At 40.2% G+C, this 19,649-nt stretch overlaps 1 protein-coding gene across 1 annotated transcript in view; it reads right to left on the bottom strand.

Moving 5' to 3' along the window:
* nup210 (nucleoporin 210) overlaps nt 1–19,649 on the bottom strand; it is a 122,769-nt gene that overhangs the window by 89,009 nt on the left and 14,111 nt on the right. Inside the window, exons 2-5 of the mRNA XM_068051797.1 lie at nt 14,212–14,348; nt 12,808–12,939; nt 3,859–3,955; nt 1,500–1,650 (exon numbers count right to left, since the gene is read on the bottom strand). Coding sequence (XP_067907898.1) covers nt 1,500–1,650; nt 3,859–3,955; nt 12,808–12,939; nt 14,212–14,348 — 517 coding nt within the window. The remainder of the gene's footprint in view (nt 1–1,499; nt 1,651–3,858; nt 3,956–12,807; nt 12,940–14,211; nt 14,349–19,649) is intronic.

The raw sequence follows: 19,649 nt of genomic DNA, 5'->3' as shown, positions 1-19,649 counted from the left end.
CTCCAAGCCCAGAATCATCCTCTTGACTATTTTTCTGAAACTGTCAAAACACATTAAGAACTTGTAGCTAATGTCATCAAGATGACCGAATGTCCAAAAGTGGTCTCCCCATCTGAAAAGCATGAAAGCACTGAATAGATCAGCCAACCAAGATAATTGGTCCAGCACTCCACATTTATCAACTCAATACTGAAGGTCTATCTTGTCAAGGGAATTTAGAACACAAATTATTGATTTCTTGCCCTCCTTGAAACCCACCTGCCTGAACCCAATCCACACCCATGGATTCAAATGCTCCATTTATGGTACAGGATACTACCACTGGCAGCAGGAAGAAAACAGCCACAAAAACCTGGTCATCCACTGGTAGTTCTATCACAGCTTACTGGAACAGCATTTTTTTTATGATTAAAACATGGGACAAAACTAAAAAAAAAACCTCAGATGCACTCGTGATGAATTATATGTTTTAAAAAACCCTATTACCCCATCATCCCCACACGTTTCCACCCCTGAAATCGCGAGGCAATACAATTGTTAGACCTTCTGTATAGGAAGGAGGAGGAAAAGATGCATACACAAACTGGTATTAACTAGGCTTGGACTGATGTGTGGTGCAGGTGTTACTTGCCACTTAAGTGCCAGGTAATGACCAACTCAAACAAGAGAATCTAACCATCTCCCCACGACATTCAACAGCACAACCATTGCTAAATCCCCCACTCTTAACATCCTGACCACTGACCAGAAACTGAACTGTAGTGAACATTGTGGCTACAACAGCAGGTCAGAGGCTGAGAATTCTGCAGTGAGTAACCAACCTCCTAACTCCCCAAAGCCTGTCCACCATGTATAAGGCACAAATCAGGAGTGTGACTGAATACTCTCCACTTGCTTGGATGAGAGCAGCTCTAACACCACTCAAGACACTCGACACCATCCATAACAAAGAAGCCTGCTTGATCGGCACCCCATCCATCACATTAAACATTCACTCCCTCCACCACCAACACACAGCAGTGTGTACCATCTACAAGATGTATTGCAGCAACTCCTTCAACAGCACGTTCCAAACCAGTGAACTCATCCACCTAAACGGTCAAGGGCAGCAGACCCGTGGGACCACCGGCCACCTTCTCAAGGGCAATTAGGGATGGGCAAAAAGTGCTGGCCTTGCCAGCAACACCCATATTCCATGAAACGCATAGAAAATGCTTTACTGCTACCAAATTCATTGATTTAATGCTGGAAAATTGAATTTTAGAGCTTCAACAGTTGCTTTTAAGATTAATATATCTGCTGAAAAGAGGGGTCCTGATTGAAACACTTTCAAAAATTGCAACAGTTAGAGACAAAATGGGAGCAAAATAATGGTGCATAGTGGCAAGTTCAGCAAATGGCAAAGAAAGCTCCAGGAGTAGGTTGCCTGTCTGTTTCTTGCTCCTAACATTAGAAAACTTAAAAGAATGACAGAAAATAATTCATCACCATTAAATTACCTTGTAAATTGATTCTTGTATTTTTCCTTTCAACTTTGAATTTCCAGTCTTCATTCCTGACACTAAGATTGTATCCCCTTGTTTGCCATGTTTCTCCATCTCAGATATGTAAGTAGGTGGAGTGTAGGTAGATTCAGAAAACTTAAGTATGCTGCAATAAAACTTCAGTGTTATTTACTCAAAATTTATTGTGGAGAAATAAAGATTGATTAAAGGTATCAAGGAACTTTCATATCATCTGACTCATTTGTACAAAATATTTACATCATAATGGCTGGCCTCATATCACCACTTCTGTTATTTCTGATACAAGACAGTTAACTGAATGCTCACTTCCAGACTCCCAAATCTGCTGTTCCATTAATGGTTTGATGCTTCACAGCTTTTGGTGGACTGGGAAGACCATTATGAAAGGGAGAAAAAAATGCATACGAGCACTTGCATCATCCAAAATAAACAAAAAATCTCAATCATTTTCAAAAATGAAAACATTTTGTAAATCTTGTGAGTTGTTACCATACAAATGAATCACCATGGCAATACTGTATAGCAATTAATATTAAATCTATATTTATTCTGTATAAATTGCCAAGCAAAATCACAAATATTAAAGCTAAAACATTTAAGTCATGTAAAGAAAATTACTGATCACTGATCTCCAAGAAGTGGTATTAAATGGGAGATCCTTTATTTTGAAACTGTGCCCCCAGTACTAGATTCCCCCATGAGTGGAAAGCATCCTCTCAGTAGCTACCCTGTCAAGCCCCCTCAGAATCTTACATGTTTCAATATCATTCTAAACTCCAATCAGCATAGACCCAACCTACTCAATCTTTCCTCATAAGACAACCCCTTCATCCCAAGAATCAGGCTAGTGAACCTTCTCTGAACTGCTTCCAATACAATGAAGTAAATATTAATTTGTATAAATCTACAAAGCTCCACTTAGCAGTTATACCTCACTCAATAGTAACTTTCATGCTCTTCCAACAGAACCAGAATCAAGTACTGCTCTCTGCAAAGTTTATGTAGGAGGACAAATTTCAGGTTGGATTCACTAGAGGGAGGGAAAAATCAGCATCCAAAAATTATGGCTATCAGCCATAAGTGCGAAGCAGGAACAGCCTGCCTTGCATACATACTGCAAGCTAACCCATTTGAAATTGGAATAGTGGCAATTGCTCTAGGATTAGACTTCTATTTAAACAAGAATCATGCTCGATGCATGTACAGCAGCAAGAAGGGACTCAGAAAGCAGTGATGAATTAGGGTGTGCCAAGCACTCATCTGGCATGGAGGTAGAGGCTGGCATTTAACATCTATGCGCACCTTTCTTGACGATAACTACAATATCAGACAGAAATGTGGCAATGGCTATGAAAATGCCTCGTGCTTGGATTGTCCTTTTAACAAGATAAGCCATTCATGTATACTGGCAGAGGTTTAGAAAGTAATAGCAGTTTCCTGAAGGATGGAATTATTCCATGCGCAGTATTATCAGAGCACATGTGGAAAGCACTCACGGATTATATGAATATGAACACTTCGTAATGTTTCCTGTGTAATCTGTCAAGGGTAAATAGCTCAGAAACTGCGTTCTGACTGGTTCCTTTGCACTGGCTTTTTAAAAAGCAAACCCATCTCCCCCCTTTCAGCTTGGATAATCTTAATGGGAGTTGCAATCTTCGTCATTTCACCCTTCCCTGAGCTCACAATCAATTTGCATGAGGCAAGACTTGTCAAATCAAATGGAAAACACCAGGTGTGACAACCCGATAGTGGAGAGCACAGTGCTACATCACATAATTTAGAACCTAGATATCAAGACCCTCAGATACTATATGCAGCTAGTACAAAACATTTTCATTAGGAAACTGAAACAAACTGCACAGGACAATCTTGAACAACACTTAAGTGTGTTGATTGCTTTATGACTGACACGGTTAGCATGAGAAAAACGGAAGATGGCAGACAACGCTTTCATTAAAAAAAACAGGATGGAAATCTTGGACTCAAGTTATCCCTTCAGAGGCTCTAGATTGATTAGTACAAGAAATATAAAGATTGCACTTTTTTTCCTTGAATAGTGATTATAACTCTACAACCTCTTCAGAACTGGTTAAAATATTACAATATTGCAAATTCATCTGATATCCTCTCTAATAAAAGACTCATAACGTGTGAAGCAATTATAGCTGGATGAGCTGCTTTAAAGGAAGTGTGATATAGAACAAACGGAAGAAAATAGCTATGTAAAAACACAGGCTTGTTCTATTTGCTGTGCTGCAATAAGGTCACTAATGAAGTAGCAACAAAAGGATTTTAAACACTAGCTTCTGATGAATCCAAAACTACCTACCGCAGTGCATTGTGAGAGTCTGAGTATCCAGCAGCTTCTGTATCTTTCACTATATTCCATTCAAACACTAATCCTGCCAACGTGCTGAATGTGTTGCCTGTGAAAGAGAAAGCACAAATATCTTAATATCTGCACCACAAATTTGCAACAGCAGCTGTAAAAAGCTGATGAACGATAGTGACCAGTGTCTATTTCATGACATTCTGAAAAGGAAACTGTTGACTGATGCTTGAAAGTCAAATGAAAGGCAGTGTAAAAGAATTCTATTTTTTTCCAAATGGAATATATGTAGTCAAAACATCTTATGTAGTAACATGAGGAACAGTGTGCACTGAAAGGAGGAAAATATAAAAATATTACCATGAATTTTGCTTAAGTGAGTTTGCAATGTAGGACATTTTGTATCTGTCAAATGTGAGATGTGGGTCTTTCAAACCCCTAATATTCAATCAGCTGAACTAATTTTATAACTGCACAGCAACAATGGACTGCATGGTTTGTTGCCAATATTGCACAAAATGTTAAAGCAACAATAACATTTTACAAACAGGGCACTGGAAGCAAGTTTGTTTCGATTTGTTACAAACGCGAAGATCTACAATCTACATGACAATTCTTCACAATGGAAAGTATACACTACCATTCTTGCTACTTGCCTGTTCACTGACTCCCTATTGGATTATGTTGGCATTTTGCTCTCCCCCACTGACCCAAATCACCCCCACCACACCCCCCGCCCGCCCCAGTACTCAATCACTCTATTATCTTCTTGCTTCCCAGTTTATAGAGGCAAACGTCCTTTCAGGATTTACCACCAACTGCTGCTGCTTCCCTCTGGAACCCAGATCTGCTGCATATTTTGGGCACAAATTCCTGTTCTCGTAAAATAACTTTCACAGCATTGATTGCTTTAAAAGCAAAGCATCCTCGTGGCTCAATAGGCAAATTCACTCTCCAGTATGAGAATGAACTAAATAGGTTCCATTACTGGTCTGTTCAGAGTTGGATTATCTCGATGAGGCCACAGGAGGGCAGCTATTATAACTGGCCTAAATGACTCTAGATTAGCTAAGAAAAGAGGGGGAAGAAAGTCCATAGCAGCAGCAGTGAATAGCTCAGGGAGTACCTCCTACGTCAGGGAAACAAAGCTAAATGTGTGTTACATCACAAGATTACAAAGAGCAACAATGGGCAAGAGGGAAAGGATTTATTTGCAGTATGCTGCTATTTAATCTGCAAGATCTGCATCATTTTGATCAAATCCTCATGCACACAGAAAAGCTGTTTAAAAAAAAACACACGTTACTAACATTTTCTAAAAGGTAACAAATAGATTTTTTTTTTTAAATTGCTGGTAATCTCCAAGTAGATCAACTGTATAAGGAACAGATGGACCTCTACTTTACTTCACCCGAGCAAATCCATTCTGCTTAAAGCTCAGAGGGATCAATAATAAATTTCTTTGCTCAATGTCTGGGGAATGCTTACCTTTACATTAGTGCCATTCAAGTAGAAATCTACAGCGTGACATTTAGATAGTGAACCAGATTTTACTGCAACAGTAGGATCAGCAACTTTGTTGTAAATTTAGGCATCTAATGTGCCGATCTCACCTACGATAAGTTCCTCCATATTTTCCTGCATTTATAAGTAGAATATGCACGCCATAGCTAGAATACCAGTGAGTCTGAAGTGGCACTGCCATTTTTTTCCCTGACAATTCCACAAATACATCAATTGGGTGGCAATCTTAAGTATTAAAATGTTACTTCATTTTGAATTCAAAGCATGGCACTCATTCAAAATGCCGGTCCCAATAGTATGCCTTCCTGGTGGAATCAGTTAGCCTGCTTCTGTTCATACCATATTGTGAATGAATATGGAGATTACACGGGTGTGCAGAGCCTATTTAAGGCTCAGACGGGCTCACATTTAATAAGTTGAGTGATTATAAAATAGCCAACTATAAAATACAGTCAGGCCACTGCTGCCGGTTTTTAAGTAGAAGCGGTAGTGACATGAAAAATGTCAGGAATCCAACAAAATTGTTATTGTAGTTGTTTTCAATGACGGGCTGGAGCTATGATAATTAGCTTCCAATTTATTGATGTGGGGCAATGGCAGAGGGGCACAATAGGTGCAGGAAAATATGGTGCAATGTAGGTGTTGGTATTAGGCACTTACTCCAGAATTTCCCCTTATTGCCAAAGATCACAATGACGTAGATTTGCTATTATAATAGTGCAAGTCTCCAGGGAAATCTGGGTCATTTGGACATGCATCTGATAACACTGAAAACTTTCAACGATGTTTAATTAGCCAATTAAATTTCTATTGCACAAAAGCAGTAAAAGCTATAAATGGTAAACTACAAGAGGCAGTTCATTCAAAAATATTGGAATTTCCTGCATGAGGGGCAGCAAGAAGTGTCCTTATTTTGTTACTAGCTCTCAATAGAATAAAAGAAACATTTTCTTAATAAACGGTATGCCAAAAACAGTCAAGCCATGCTTTGACTTTTTGAAAATGTACCCAGTTTTATAATCTTCCGAGAACTAATAAAATCAAAAATTCAGAATTTCCTCCCCCTAAAAATACGAGCTAGGGAGTGCTGGTGTAAGTGTACAATGTAAATTTTGTTTATTTGTGGTATTTAGTGTTTACACAGTACTGGAGGACCTCATTTCTTACATCGGTCATATTTTACTGCATTGAGCATCTGTAAGATTTTATCACCGTTCATCAGAATACACACAAGTGCTCTAAATTCATGTGTATTTACTAGGAGACTGCAGTAACAGAAACCTTGCACATAGCCTTGATGAGCAGCAATGTATCTAGTCAATTTGACACTGACCTATTCTGCACATACAACATTTTCTGCTGATAGTACAGACTTAGAAACCCATTATATTTTGCTAATGCAGTCACTTACATCCCCCGCAACTTGGATGGTAATGGACAAATAAACATTTTGCACACACTTCCTTTCTTGTGGCTCAGTTTCTGACAGAAGGTTTTGGGTTCAAGCCCCACTCCGGAGACTCGAGCACAAAAATCTCGACTGAAGAATGCAGAGGGAGTGCTGCACTCTCAGAAGTACCATCTTCTAGATAAGATGTTAAACCAAGTCTGCCCTATTAGGTGGATGTAAAATATTCCATGGCCCTATTTTGAAGAGCAGAGGCAGTCCCCTGGTGTTTGCATTAACATTTATCCCTCAATCAAAAATCACAAAAAAGTGATCTGGTTACCATATTGCTGCCTATGAGAACTTGCTGTATGCAAATTGTTTTTTTACGTTTCCTACATTACAACAGCACTTCAAAAGTAGTTAATTAGCTGCATGTCACTTTGGGACATCCTGACATTGTGAAAGGTGCTACATAAATATAAATTCTTGCTTTCTTCTTTCTCGTTGAGGTTCTCTTTACTAGCTTCATCCCCCCAACCAAAACTTGACCAAATGGACCAAACATCGTTGGTTGTTCCTCGATTTGAGGAGGACGTCTACTCAGGGTTGCAAGTTTCTACCACGGGTCTTGGTGTGACTGAAGAGGCCGATTCTCGACCCGCAGATTGTGGAGCACATGCAGCAGCATGTCTCATGAGGTAGTGGGATCTGAAGTGCAGGATTTACTTCCTTCTCTGCCACCGCTCTGCCTAATCATTAAGGCATTTGGAATCAAAGCATGATGCAACTTGAACAAATTGTTGTCACTTTGAATGACTGGTAGCAAGTTTCTCCCAGTCATCCATGTCAACGCTGCCACGCTTCAAAGAGAGCTTCAGTGTCTTCTGAAGCATTTTCTTTGTCCTCCCCTGGAACGCTGGCCATTTGAGAGTTGAGAAAACAGGATCTGGCAGACGAAATGGTTTTCAGTCATATGGACACAGTGTCCAGTTCAATGAAGCTGATTTTGCAGGTGTTTTGCCTGAATGCTTGTGGAACTGGCTTCAATAAGGACATTAGCATTTGTTCAACAGTCCTCCTATTGAATCCAGAGGATGTGGCAGAGGCATTGCTGATGGAAATTCTCTAGAGCTCTTATGTGTCGCTGATACACAATCCAGGTCTCACTGCAGTACAGGAATGTGGCGACGACAGCTATTCTGTACACTAAGATTTTTGTTGACTTGTGGAGGTCTTTGCTGTCAAACACTCACTGCTGTAGTTTGTAGAAGGCTGAGCTAGTGCAGTCAATCCGGTGTTGGATCTCTTCAATGGTGACCCTTTGAGAGAGGCGGCTGCTATGGTATGGGAAGTGCTCAACATATTCCAGAATCTCTCCCTTGACATATATAGGTGGAGGAATATTTGGCTGACCAGGTGTGCGCGATGAGTTTTGTTTTGGCAACGTTCAAGGACAGGCCAAGTCTCTTGTATGCAGAATTGGAGAGATCGTCGTAGCTTGCAAATCTGGTGCAGAGCAGCAGCGATACTGCAGTCATCCGCAAACTGTAGATCATGTATATCTATGATGGTCAGTTTCGTTTTGGCATAGAGGGGACTGAGGTTGAAGAGTTTTCTATCGAGGCAGTATTTAATACTCACAGCAGAGGGCAGTTAATCTTTGATGAGGTGAATAGCCACTATCAGGTAGATTATAAATAGCATGGGGGATATCACATAGCCTTGCTTGACCCCAGTCTGGATTTTGAAGGCGTCTGTTTCAGATCTCTCACTCAGGACAATTGCAGTCATATCATCATGCAGCAATTGTAGGATTGTGAAGACATCCAAATTTTTGGAGTTCTTTTTCCTCCCAGATCTGTAAGATGAGTACATGGAGTCTTGAACTGAGCAAAAGCCCACCAGCTTTGAAGCCCTCAGGCTTTGTTGCTTTTCATCCATTTGATTGCTTTTTTCACCTCTCCCATTGATGGTGATTCATCCATGGATTCTACTGCAGCATACTAGGGGATAGCCTGCAGAATATCAGCTGCCACTGTGGATTCATAGTTGAGGACTTGCTGAAATGTTTTTCCAGCGTTGGTGGATGGCATTGTCATCCTTAAGAGAGACACCAACCTGTGAACGAAGGGGATTTTGTCCATTTGACCTTTGTCTATAGATGGCCCTGGTGGCTTCAAAAAAGCTTCGCATGTCATGATGGTCAGCATATGATGGACAGCACAGTGGCGCAGTGGTTAAGCACCACAGCCTCACAGCTCCAGCGACCCAGGTTCAGTTCTGGGTACTGCCTGTGCGGAGTTTGCAAGTTCTCCCTGTGACCGCGTGAGTTTCCGCCGGGTGCTCTGGTTTCCTCCCACAGCCAAAGACTTGCAGGTTGATAGGTAAATTGGTCATTGTAAATTGCCCCTAGTGTAGGTAGGTGGCAGGAGAATGGTGGGGATGTGGTAGGGAATATGGGATTAATGTAGGATTAATATAAATGGGTGGTTGGTGGTCAGCACAGACTCAGTGGGCCAAAGGGCCTGTTTCAGTGCTGTATCCCAAAAACAAATCTCAAGCTTTCTCTTCCCACCACTTGTTCTTTAACTTCCGGATTTGTTTTGGACCAAACGGAAGCCAGCTTGCCAACAACACATTAAAAATTAAAAATTCAACTGCTGACACTCACATAGGCTTCACCAACTGTTGCCTTGAGTTGTTGGGCGGGGAGAAGGGGTGTAGGCAGTGAGCAGCACATTCTAGCTCATTCACATATTCTATTCCCATTTATACAAAACAATATGGACACACTTAATAGCATGCTGTTTAGTTCCATTTCTCAATGTTAAGAGTTTTATCTTATTTACAAAAAGAAGAAATCAGATGTAAAGTTCAGTCATGACATAGGTTACCACATCTGTTGTCTAGGTATAGGTCCAGAATTTACAGCAGTGGCAAGATTGGTGATGTATGCATAAATTTCTGTCTACCAGATGTCAATGTTGCTAACTTGTTCCAAATTTTACTCATTTTCTCATAAGCATAACAGTGGATCAGGCATTTGAGCTGAAGTGACAATATGCTCAACGTCCAAAGCCGAGGGAGAGTTTAAATGAACTGAAGTGCAACTTGCTAAAACCTTAATCTACAATTGAACTTCACATTGAGCACTAATGTCTTGCTAAAATATTAATATGTGCATGATAGAAAGATTAAGAAAAATGATTTACTGAGCTAAATCAACAACTGGTGAAAACTGCCTTGATTACATTGTGATCTGAGGCAGATGAAACTCTCAGGATAATCATCACAAAATTACAGCAAAAAGCTTCAGAGTAAGCATAAATACCACCATGGAATACAACTGGATTTCGGCTCCTTTTTCCATATCATTTTTGCAGCAATAAATCACACCCCCACCAGTACCATTATTTTTCAGGCTAAGTAACAGTGGTATGAAAACTGGCTAAAATACAGGAAAACACTGATTTCCACTGATTTTCATCCGTGGACACCATGAATTACCAGTTTGGCAAAGGTAATGGGCAAAGCATTGCAGAAGTCCCATGAAAATACGCAGTAGTATAATTAATGGCTTAAGCCACTTACTCCATAATCTTCTTTCTTTTGCTCCATTACTGTAGCTCACGGCCCCAGGAAAATCTGGACCACAATTCAAATTAGAGATTATAATCCACGTTTACTGGATACCAGTTCTGAATTCACTTCAGAGTCAACCCAAGTCCAGCTGGCAGCGGCGGTCGGTGTGGGGGAGTTAACATTAATGATATCAAGGCAGCATTTAGCAGAGTGTGGCGTCAATCAGCCTCAACAAATCTGAAGTCAATGGGAATCAGGTGTAAACTCTCCACTGGTTGGAGTCATACCTAGCACAAAGGAAGGTGGCTGTGGAGTTGGAGGCCAATCATCTCAGTCCCAGGACATCACTGCAGGAGTTCCGCAGGGTAGTGTCCTAGGCCCAACCATGTTCAGCAGCTTCAATAACCTTCCTTCCATCATAAAGATCAGAAGTGGGAATGTTCGCTGATGATTACACAATATTCAGTACCATTCGCAACTCCTCAGATCCTACAGCATTTTGTGTCCTCGTACAGCAGGCCTGGGCTCCTAAGCTGCAAGTAATATTCATGCCAGACAAGTGCAATGACCATCTCCAACAGAGAATTCAACAATCTCTCCGTAACGCTCGACACCATTAGCATTGTGGAATTCCCCATCAACATCCTGGTGGTTACCATTGACCAGAAACTCACTGGACCAGCCATATAAATACTGCAGCGACAGGAGCAGGTCAGAGGCTGAGAATTCTGCAGCTAGTAACTCACCTCCTGACTCCCCAACGCCTGCCCATCATCTACGAGACAAAAGTCAGGAATGTGATGCCTGAATGAGTGCAGCACCAACACTCAACTCCATCCAAAACAAAGCCGCCCACTTGATCAGCACCCCATCCACCACCTTAAACATTCACTCCCTCCATCACCAGCCCACTGTGGCTGCAGTGTGTCCCATCTACAAAATGCACTGTAGCAATTCACCAAGCTTCCTTCAACAGCACTTTCCAAACCCGTGACCTCTACCAACAAGGATAAGGCCAGCAGATGCATGAGAACACCACCTGCACATTCCTCTCTAAGCCACACCCCATTCTGACTTGGAACTGTAAACCCATTCCTTCACTGTTGCTGGGTCCTGTGAGTGCACCTACATCATGTGGACTGCAGTGGTTCAAAGCAGCGACTCGCCACTGTCTTCTAAAAGGGCAATTAGGGATGGGCAATAAATTCTGGCCATGCCAGCGATGCTCACATTCCAAGAACAAATAAAATGGATCCAAAACTAAAATGCTACAGACATTGCCACTGACAGGACAGTGCAATTACCGCTCTAAACGTTTACGAGCAGTTTTTGTAATAAATATGGAAAAAGCAATGTACACTGGTAAAGATTGACAAAATGTGCAACAAAAACATGACATGACAACAGCAAGTCAGATAGAGCATAGAAGATTTTTTTATATATTATATAAGATAGTGTGTGGAGTGAATGGGTGCGAGATCAAGGTTTTATGTACACAGAACAAATTAAGTCAAAGTGAATCCCACCATGAATAGACAAAATAAGCTTTTTATAAGCTCCTAAAATATTTATCTAGGACACATTAACATTTTTAAAGCAAGGGGTCACAGATTTATTTCATTAGCTAATCTCAGAAGCAGGACAAGAGGGGAAAAGTAACAAATGACCTGGATTTTGCAGTCAGTGGTAAAGCAAGGACTCTTGCTGCTGACCTCGAAGAAAGCTGCCCATGAACATCGAGTGATCTGTGTGGTGTTTAAACCCGGCACCAAATCAAATGGATCTCTTGGCAGCAGTGATGACAGCCAATCTAATTTAAATATTTACAGTTCAAAGCATTTAAAAATCCTTCACTTTTAATTTATATTTTCAGATAATGAAATAGAAACTAAAATAAAGATGTAGACTGTTTTAAAAAAGAAAATTAAAAATATGGAATTTTTTAAATCATTGTAGAGAAATTTGACATTCCACAAATATAAAATTAGCTTTTCAGGGCCAGTAAGGGTGTTTAGCTGCAATTATGAAGACAGTATGCTGTTAAAAACCTAGTTACACCTCATTCAACAAGATGCAACCTTTGAGACGAACAATGTCAATTCATGATTGCAAGAGAGAATTTAGTCTGTGGAAACCTTGACAGCACATCCCCATGGAGGAGTGCAGACACAATGACAGCAACTTTTGGATTTCTGCAATTATCTGCACATGTCCAAACTCCAAGTTGCTGACAGTTTCGTAGTCCAGACCATTATCTTTGAAATTTGCTTCTCATTTGAAAACTTTTCTTAGCAATTATCAACATGAAACATGTAACAATTTGGTCTCTTAAGTGCCTACTGATATGTCTGAGCATGCAAAAGACTTGTATAATAAGATTTAAAATAGTTAAGGAATCCAGAATTTATATTCATACAAACTTTGTGTTAGTTACTAAGTAATTAGTTACATACCTTCTGCATCCAAAGCTCTAATTCTCAATTTCAGTGGAGAATCTTCCAAATAAAGTTCACGAGTTGTGGACACAATTTCAATCTCACTGATGACATCAACTATTGCATCACACCGTAACACTCGTCCAATTGCTATTGAAAAAAAAAATAACTTGAAAGTTAACACACACACACAAAGGAATTAAGGACAAGTAAATAAAAAAAATCATCAATATTTCATAAACAGTAACAGTCATCAAATAAAAAACTTTTGTCCACGCAAGATCTTCCAATTGGAAACAAGCACTTGTTAAATACTGAAAATCTATTTCAAAAGATACACATAGAAAGCAATTACATGAAGCAGCTAACATTTCTTTGCAGCTGATTTTGTCCAATGTTCAAAAAATCCCATTAGCTCAAACGTTTAGCTGCTTTTTAAAATGCTTGTCATGATTCAATTATTGTTCATCCTTGAAGTCAAGACCCAATTGTAGGTTCCTCCAGTTTCTCAACTCGTGGTGGCAGAAGAGAACCTAGTACTGAATGAGACCATGTACATACCAATGCAAGAAAAAGAGCAGAGGATACATCTCAGTTGCGCCTGAAGCAGTCACAAAATTCTTCACACAGAGGCTTACAACAATTTGTGGAGTGCAGTGAAATCAAAAAATATTCAAGTTACAAGTTATTAACAGGTACAATTTAAGGTATTTACTCTGTGAATCGAGTTTAAGAATACAAATAAAAACTGTCAGAATGTAGCAGCATTGGCACACACCAGTAATAGGTGTAACAAATTTTAAATTCTCAACTCTCCTTTCAAGAGAAGGCATTGAGAGGCAGAAACAGATAAAGGACATGTTATAAAAACAGAAAGTGCTGGAAATGCTCAGCATCTGTGAACAGAGAAGCAGAGTTAACATTTCAGGTCTGTAACCTTTCATCAGAACTGGAGGGAAATAGAAAACAAGATAAGAAAGACAAATGGAAATCCTGTCGGAGAGAAGAGCAGAACTTCAAGGCAGGCATTCCTGAGGAGAAGTGGCAGCGAATTAAACACTAAAATAAAAGCAAAATACTGGGAAGGCAGAAGGACACGTTACCCTGGACAGCTCCAAGACAACTGCTTATTTCGTTACACAGAAACTCCGAGCAGCTTGAAAGCCAGCCACCTACTCACGCACCTGCTAGCATTGGGATTGTAATGGGTAAACAAAAATGAGAAAATTTACAACTACAAAACAGAATGTATTTGTAAAATTTGTTGCGTATTAACAGATTTTCAAACTCAGTTTCTATAGCTGAGCATAGCCGAGGTGTATTCACTGACATAAATCTTAAGCAATTAAAAAAAAAAATGCAACTTTGTTTTATACAATTGTATAAATTTTAGCTTTCAGAATAGACGCAGAAATACCATACCTATTTCTTCAGCAAAAATAATACTGGTGAGGCGAGCTGGTTGGGATGCGTGTGCCAAAACAACTGCTCTTTGCGAACACTGTCGATCATTTGGGCTTATGGGTTCAATACTCGCAACCTCTGGTCTTGTTGACCACCTACAAGAAACAAATCATGATTAAACTTTTCTTCTGTATTATAATTATTAAACTGCCATTAGAAATAACAGAAATAGCACCACCAATTTAGAACATAACTTCAGGTTGAGATTGCATAATTTTGTCCATCTATATACATCTTCACCCAAGAACTGAACCTGCAAGCAGATAAAGCAAATAATTTTGAATGGAGAAAAGTAGTTATCCAATTTACTCTGGTTGAAATCTTTTGCTGGTTAGTCAGGGAAATTTCCACACCCAAAACCTCTAGTGAGAAGAATGCATAACAAAGAGCCTAAAAAGCATGTGGCATATTGACTGATTAGAAAGTAGCGTTGAAAGCAAGAATTATTTTTCTGATTGAAGTCAAGGCTTGTGATTGATGTCGGGCAGAACCAGAAACCAAACACATTTTCTACAGCTGTATGCTTAACAGAAACAGTAACAGCTATTAATAAAAAGCTCAATAATTTTTCCTTAATTATTCATTCCCCTCCCATAGATTATAATTTAATGCTTCACTCACTGTGAAAACAATACCTTTGGTTTACTCATTATCTTGTTGGTAATGACCTCTTGTTTTCTTTGCTGTTGAGATTTTTGAAACATTACATTTTGTCCCACCACAACAAAGGGTTGTGGAGGGTGGCACGAGGTTGTGCAGGAAGGAGAAATTATTTCATGTCCATAAAGATTTGACCTTGAAAGAAGGATATAGCGATGGTCTGGGTTCTTTCCATTCGGTCTGAATAGCTAGCATTACAATTCCAATATTATTGCATAGTATTACATAACATTTGCAGCACAGTAAGATGGCATTCAGCCCAAAAGATCCATGCTGGTGTTTATGCTCCACATGAGTCTCCTCCCACTGTTCATCTAATCCATCAACATATCCTTCTATTCCTTTCTCCCTCATGTTTTGCCCCTCCAATTGCATCCACGTTAGTTGCCTCAACTACTCTTCGTGGTAATGAGTTCCACATTCTAACCACTCTCTACGTAAAGAAGTTTTTCCTCAATTACTTACTGGATATATTAGTGACTATCTTACAATTATGGCCCCGACTTCTGGTTTCCCCCACAAATAGAACTATCTTTTCTACATCTATTCTAGCAAACCTGATCATAATCTTGAAGACCTCTATCAGGTCTCCCCTCAGTCTTCTCTTTTCTAAAAAGAGAGCTCCAGCATGTTCAATCTTTCCAGATAAATATTAATTCTCAGTTCTGGTAACATCTCAGTATATTTTTCTGTAGCTTCTCCAATGCCTCTGTATCCTTTTTCTAACATGAGGATAGAACTGTTCATAGTACTCCAAGTGTGGTCTAACCAAGGTTCAATATAAGTTTAACATAACTTCTACTTTTCCATTCTCGTTCTAGAAATGAATCCTAGTGCTTTGTTTCTTTCTTAATGGCCTTATTAACCTGCAGCATGAGTCACGAGATCCCTCTGCTCCTTGAGCCCATTTGGACACATTTTCCAAGCAGTATGCAGCTTCTTTGTTCTTCCTACCAAAATGTACCACCTCACATTCAGCTATATTGAAGTTCATTTGCTAATTCAACCCTATTCTGCATGTTTAAGGTCTTCCTCTAGTTTATCGCAGCCCTCCCTTGTATTAAGTACACTTTCCAATTTGGTGCCGTACTACAAATTCTGAAATTTGTACATCTGATTCACAGGTCCAAATCGTTCATGCAAATAGCAAAGTGGCCCCAGTGCCAATCCTTATGGAATACCACCTCCCCTTTTTTGTCAGTACAAGTAACTACCTATAATCCCTACTCTGTTTTAATTATTAAAATGATCACAAAACGCACTCAATAATTGGTAGCCTTATATTCTTCACTTCAGTAAAAAAAAAAGCCTGCATTTACATAATGCCCTACATGTACTCAGGATGTCGCTAAAGTGCTTTACAGCCAAGGAAATACTTTTGAAGTGTAGTCACTATTGTATTTGAAGAATCTGTACAGATGAATGATTGAGTTGGACCCCAGCTGCCTCTTGCCACTTTCTTTTTTTTGATTCCTTCCCAGTCCTGCTCAACTCTCTTCTCTTCACCTCATTCAGCTATATCCCTTTTCACTAGCACCATGAGCCCTTTGACTCCTTCCCAACTTAACACTGCTCCTCAGCCTCATCTCACTACTGTTTCAGGCTCATTGAAGGAGGATTTGAGCCTATGGCCTCCGGTGGTATTCTTTACAATATCCATTATGGGATATGACTAGTTTACTCAAGCACAACAACCTCCTCCTAAGCTTCCTCAGCCTCACATCCTCAGACTTCTCTTATTTTAGCCTCCCTCATTCTTCCTCTTCACAAAAACTCACTCATGGCCACCTACTTTATTTCATCATACCTCTGGCCTCTAGACTTGTGAAATGCTGGTCATCAAAAGCATAGAAAATTTACAGTACAGAAGGCGACCATTCAACCCTGTCTCTGCCGACCAAAAAACAGCTATCCAGCCAAATTCCACTTTCTAGCTCTTGCCCAGTAGACCTGCAGGTTATATTTCAACTGCATATCCAAGTACTTTTTAAATGTAATGAGGGTTTCTGCCTCTACTACACTTCAAGACAGTGAGTTCCAGATCCCCATCACACTCAAGTGAAAACAAAAATCCAATCTGTGCCCCCTGGTTACTGACCTATCTGCTACATCCTTCCTAGCCACTCTATCTGGGCCTGTTACGACCGGGTGAGAAAAGTGTCTCGGGCTCCCTCTCAGCCATCACCATCTTGCCGTAACAGAGTTTAACTTTTAACACTGTGCTTTTAGCTCCCCCTTGGTGAATTCTTGTTCACTGCTTTCCAGTGAGTATAAGGCAAAGAAACCAGCACAAACAGGTTCGCTTAGGTTTAAAGAAGAAAAGGTGAAATTTATTAAACTTAAACTCTAATTTGTTTAACGCCTACGGATACACGAACTGCCCACGCGAGCATGCATATGCGATACACACATGTAGAGACAGAAAAGAGAAGAAAAATAAAGTGGAACAGTTGGAGGCAATATCTGAAGACTTTGTTACGGTTCTTCGAGCTCACTGTGGAGTCCTTGATTGTAGGAAGATCTTGCTTTTTGTTGGGGCCCAGTATTCTTCTTAAACCTTGTTCGCTGTAGGAGACTTTCCTCTTGGCATTCATGTGTCTTCAGTGGATTCAGAGGCTTGGGAGAAAGAGATGAGAGCAGACAGGAGAGATCTTCAGTCCAGGAGCAAACAGTCTTTCCCAGTTCAAACTCTGTGGCTAATTCAAAAAACCCTGGAACAGCCAGTTAGTCATGTGACCAGCTGGCCCAACTAGCCCTGGCCCCTGTGGATTGCATCATCCCAGGAGATCCTGGAATGTGCCTCCCCACCCCCTTACTGTCTGGTGATCAACATCCATTGTGGGTTGAATGTGTCAGGGAATGGTCCTTTGTCTACACAAGCACCATCTGTTAGTATGCAAATGTTTTTTCCAGCCACGGCTGAACTGTTCAAGTTATTTCCTTGCTCCAGCAACAGTTCAAAATCAATGTTCATAGGATGAAACCAACGTGCCTCATTCTTGGCAGATGGGGGCCTGCATAACAAGGCCTCTCAATTTTATGCATCATACTTAAATCTCTCCTCAGCCATCTCTGTCCCAAAGAAACCAAACCAATCTTTCCTCATACCTAAAATTCTCCATTCCTGTGAACATCCTTGTAAATCTACTCTGCAACCTCTCCCGTATGAACACATCCTTCCTACAATATGGTGACCAGAACTGTTCACAGTACTCTAGCTGCACTCTAATAAGTGTTTTATACAGTTCTAGCATAACCTCCCAGTTCTTATAATCTATACCTTGGTAAATAAAGGGAAGTATCCAGTATGCCTCAACCATCTTATCTACCTGTCCTGCTACCTTCATGGATCTGTGGACATGCACTCTAAGATCCCTCCATTCCTCTATATTCAGTATCCTACTAGTTATTGTGCATTCCCTTGCCTTGTTCACCCTCCTGAAATGCATTACACCACATTTCTCCACATTGAATTCTATTTACCACTTTTCTGCCCATCTCACAAGTTCATTGATATCTTCCTTACTACCAACCATAGGGTCAATTTTTGTAACTTTGCAAACTTTTTAAATCATGCCCAAGTCCAAATCAATCTATGTATACCACAAAAACAGATCTAGTACGGAGATTTACGGAACCTCATTTGAAACTAGCTTCCAGTTACAAAAGCATTTGACCATTACTATTTGCTTCCTGCCACTGAGCCAATCCATGGCTTTCAATTTACTGCCCAGTCTGTCATGTGTGACCGTATCAAAAGCCCGGCAAAAATCCATGCAGACTACATGAAATGCGCTACCCTCATCGATCCTCCAAAAAATTTAATCAGGTTAGTCAGATGTGACCTTCCCTCAGCAACCAAATACTGGCCATCGTTGATTAATCCATGCCTTTCTCAGTGACTATTTATACTGTCCCTCAGAAATTTTTCCAATAATTTTCCCACGACCAAGGTTAGGCTGACTGGCCTGCATCTACTTAGTCGATTCCTTCCTCCCATTTTAAACATTAGTACAAGGTTAGCAGTCTTCCAACCCTCCGGCACCATGCCTGCAGCCAGAGAGGATTGTAGTCACAGCCTTCTCCATTTCCTTCCTTGCTTGCTTCTCAACAGCCTGGGATACATTTCATCCATGTATGGCAATTTATCTACTTTCAAAGATGCCTCTCAAGGGCAATTAGGGATGGGCAACAAATGCTGGCCTTGCCAGTGACGCTCATATCCCATTAAAAAATAAAAAAACCACCTCACTATGTTTATCCCATCCAATATTTCATACTCCTCCTCCTAAACTACAATGTTTGAATCATCCCCCTCTTTCATGAAAACAGATGCAAAGTATTCATTAAGAACCATGTCCATGGCTCCATGCAACAGGCTCCCTGATTATTTCATTACTCTTACCCATATTCCTTCACATTTCCTATTCCTCCAACTTCAATAACATGACTACCAACCAACGTTGGAAAAAAATTGTCCGTTTTCTTCCATAATTCACACTCAAACTCCCAATTCCCTCAGTAATATTTCTGCTATTGTCAATCTGCTGAATTGTTCCTTTACTTTGCCTTTGACACCTTTATTGCTACAAAAATCATTTTATGTCTCACATCGCTGGTACTGTCCCCCATCTTCATTCCCTTCAATCTCAGATGCAACCTTGGAAGGAGCTGGCACACTACCTTCAGTCTGGCCTTGAACCACAAAGTGTCTGTTTTACCTAATGAAATATTTT

This window comes from Heterodontus francisci, chromosome 19 (assembly GCF_036365525.1).
Source record: "Heterodontus francisci isolate sHetFra1 chromosome 19, sHetFra1.hap1, whole genome shotgun sequence".
Lineage (NCBI taxonomy): Eukaryota > Metazoa > Chordata > Chondrichthyes > Heterodontiformes > Heterodontidae > Heterodontus > Heterodontus francisci.
The sequence above is the reverse complement of the archived record's forward strand: the minus strand, read 5'-3'. Positions and strand labels throughout refer to the sequence as shown.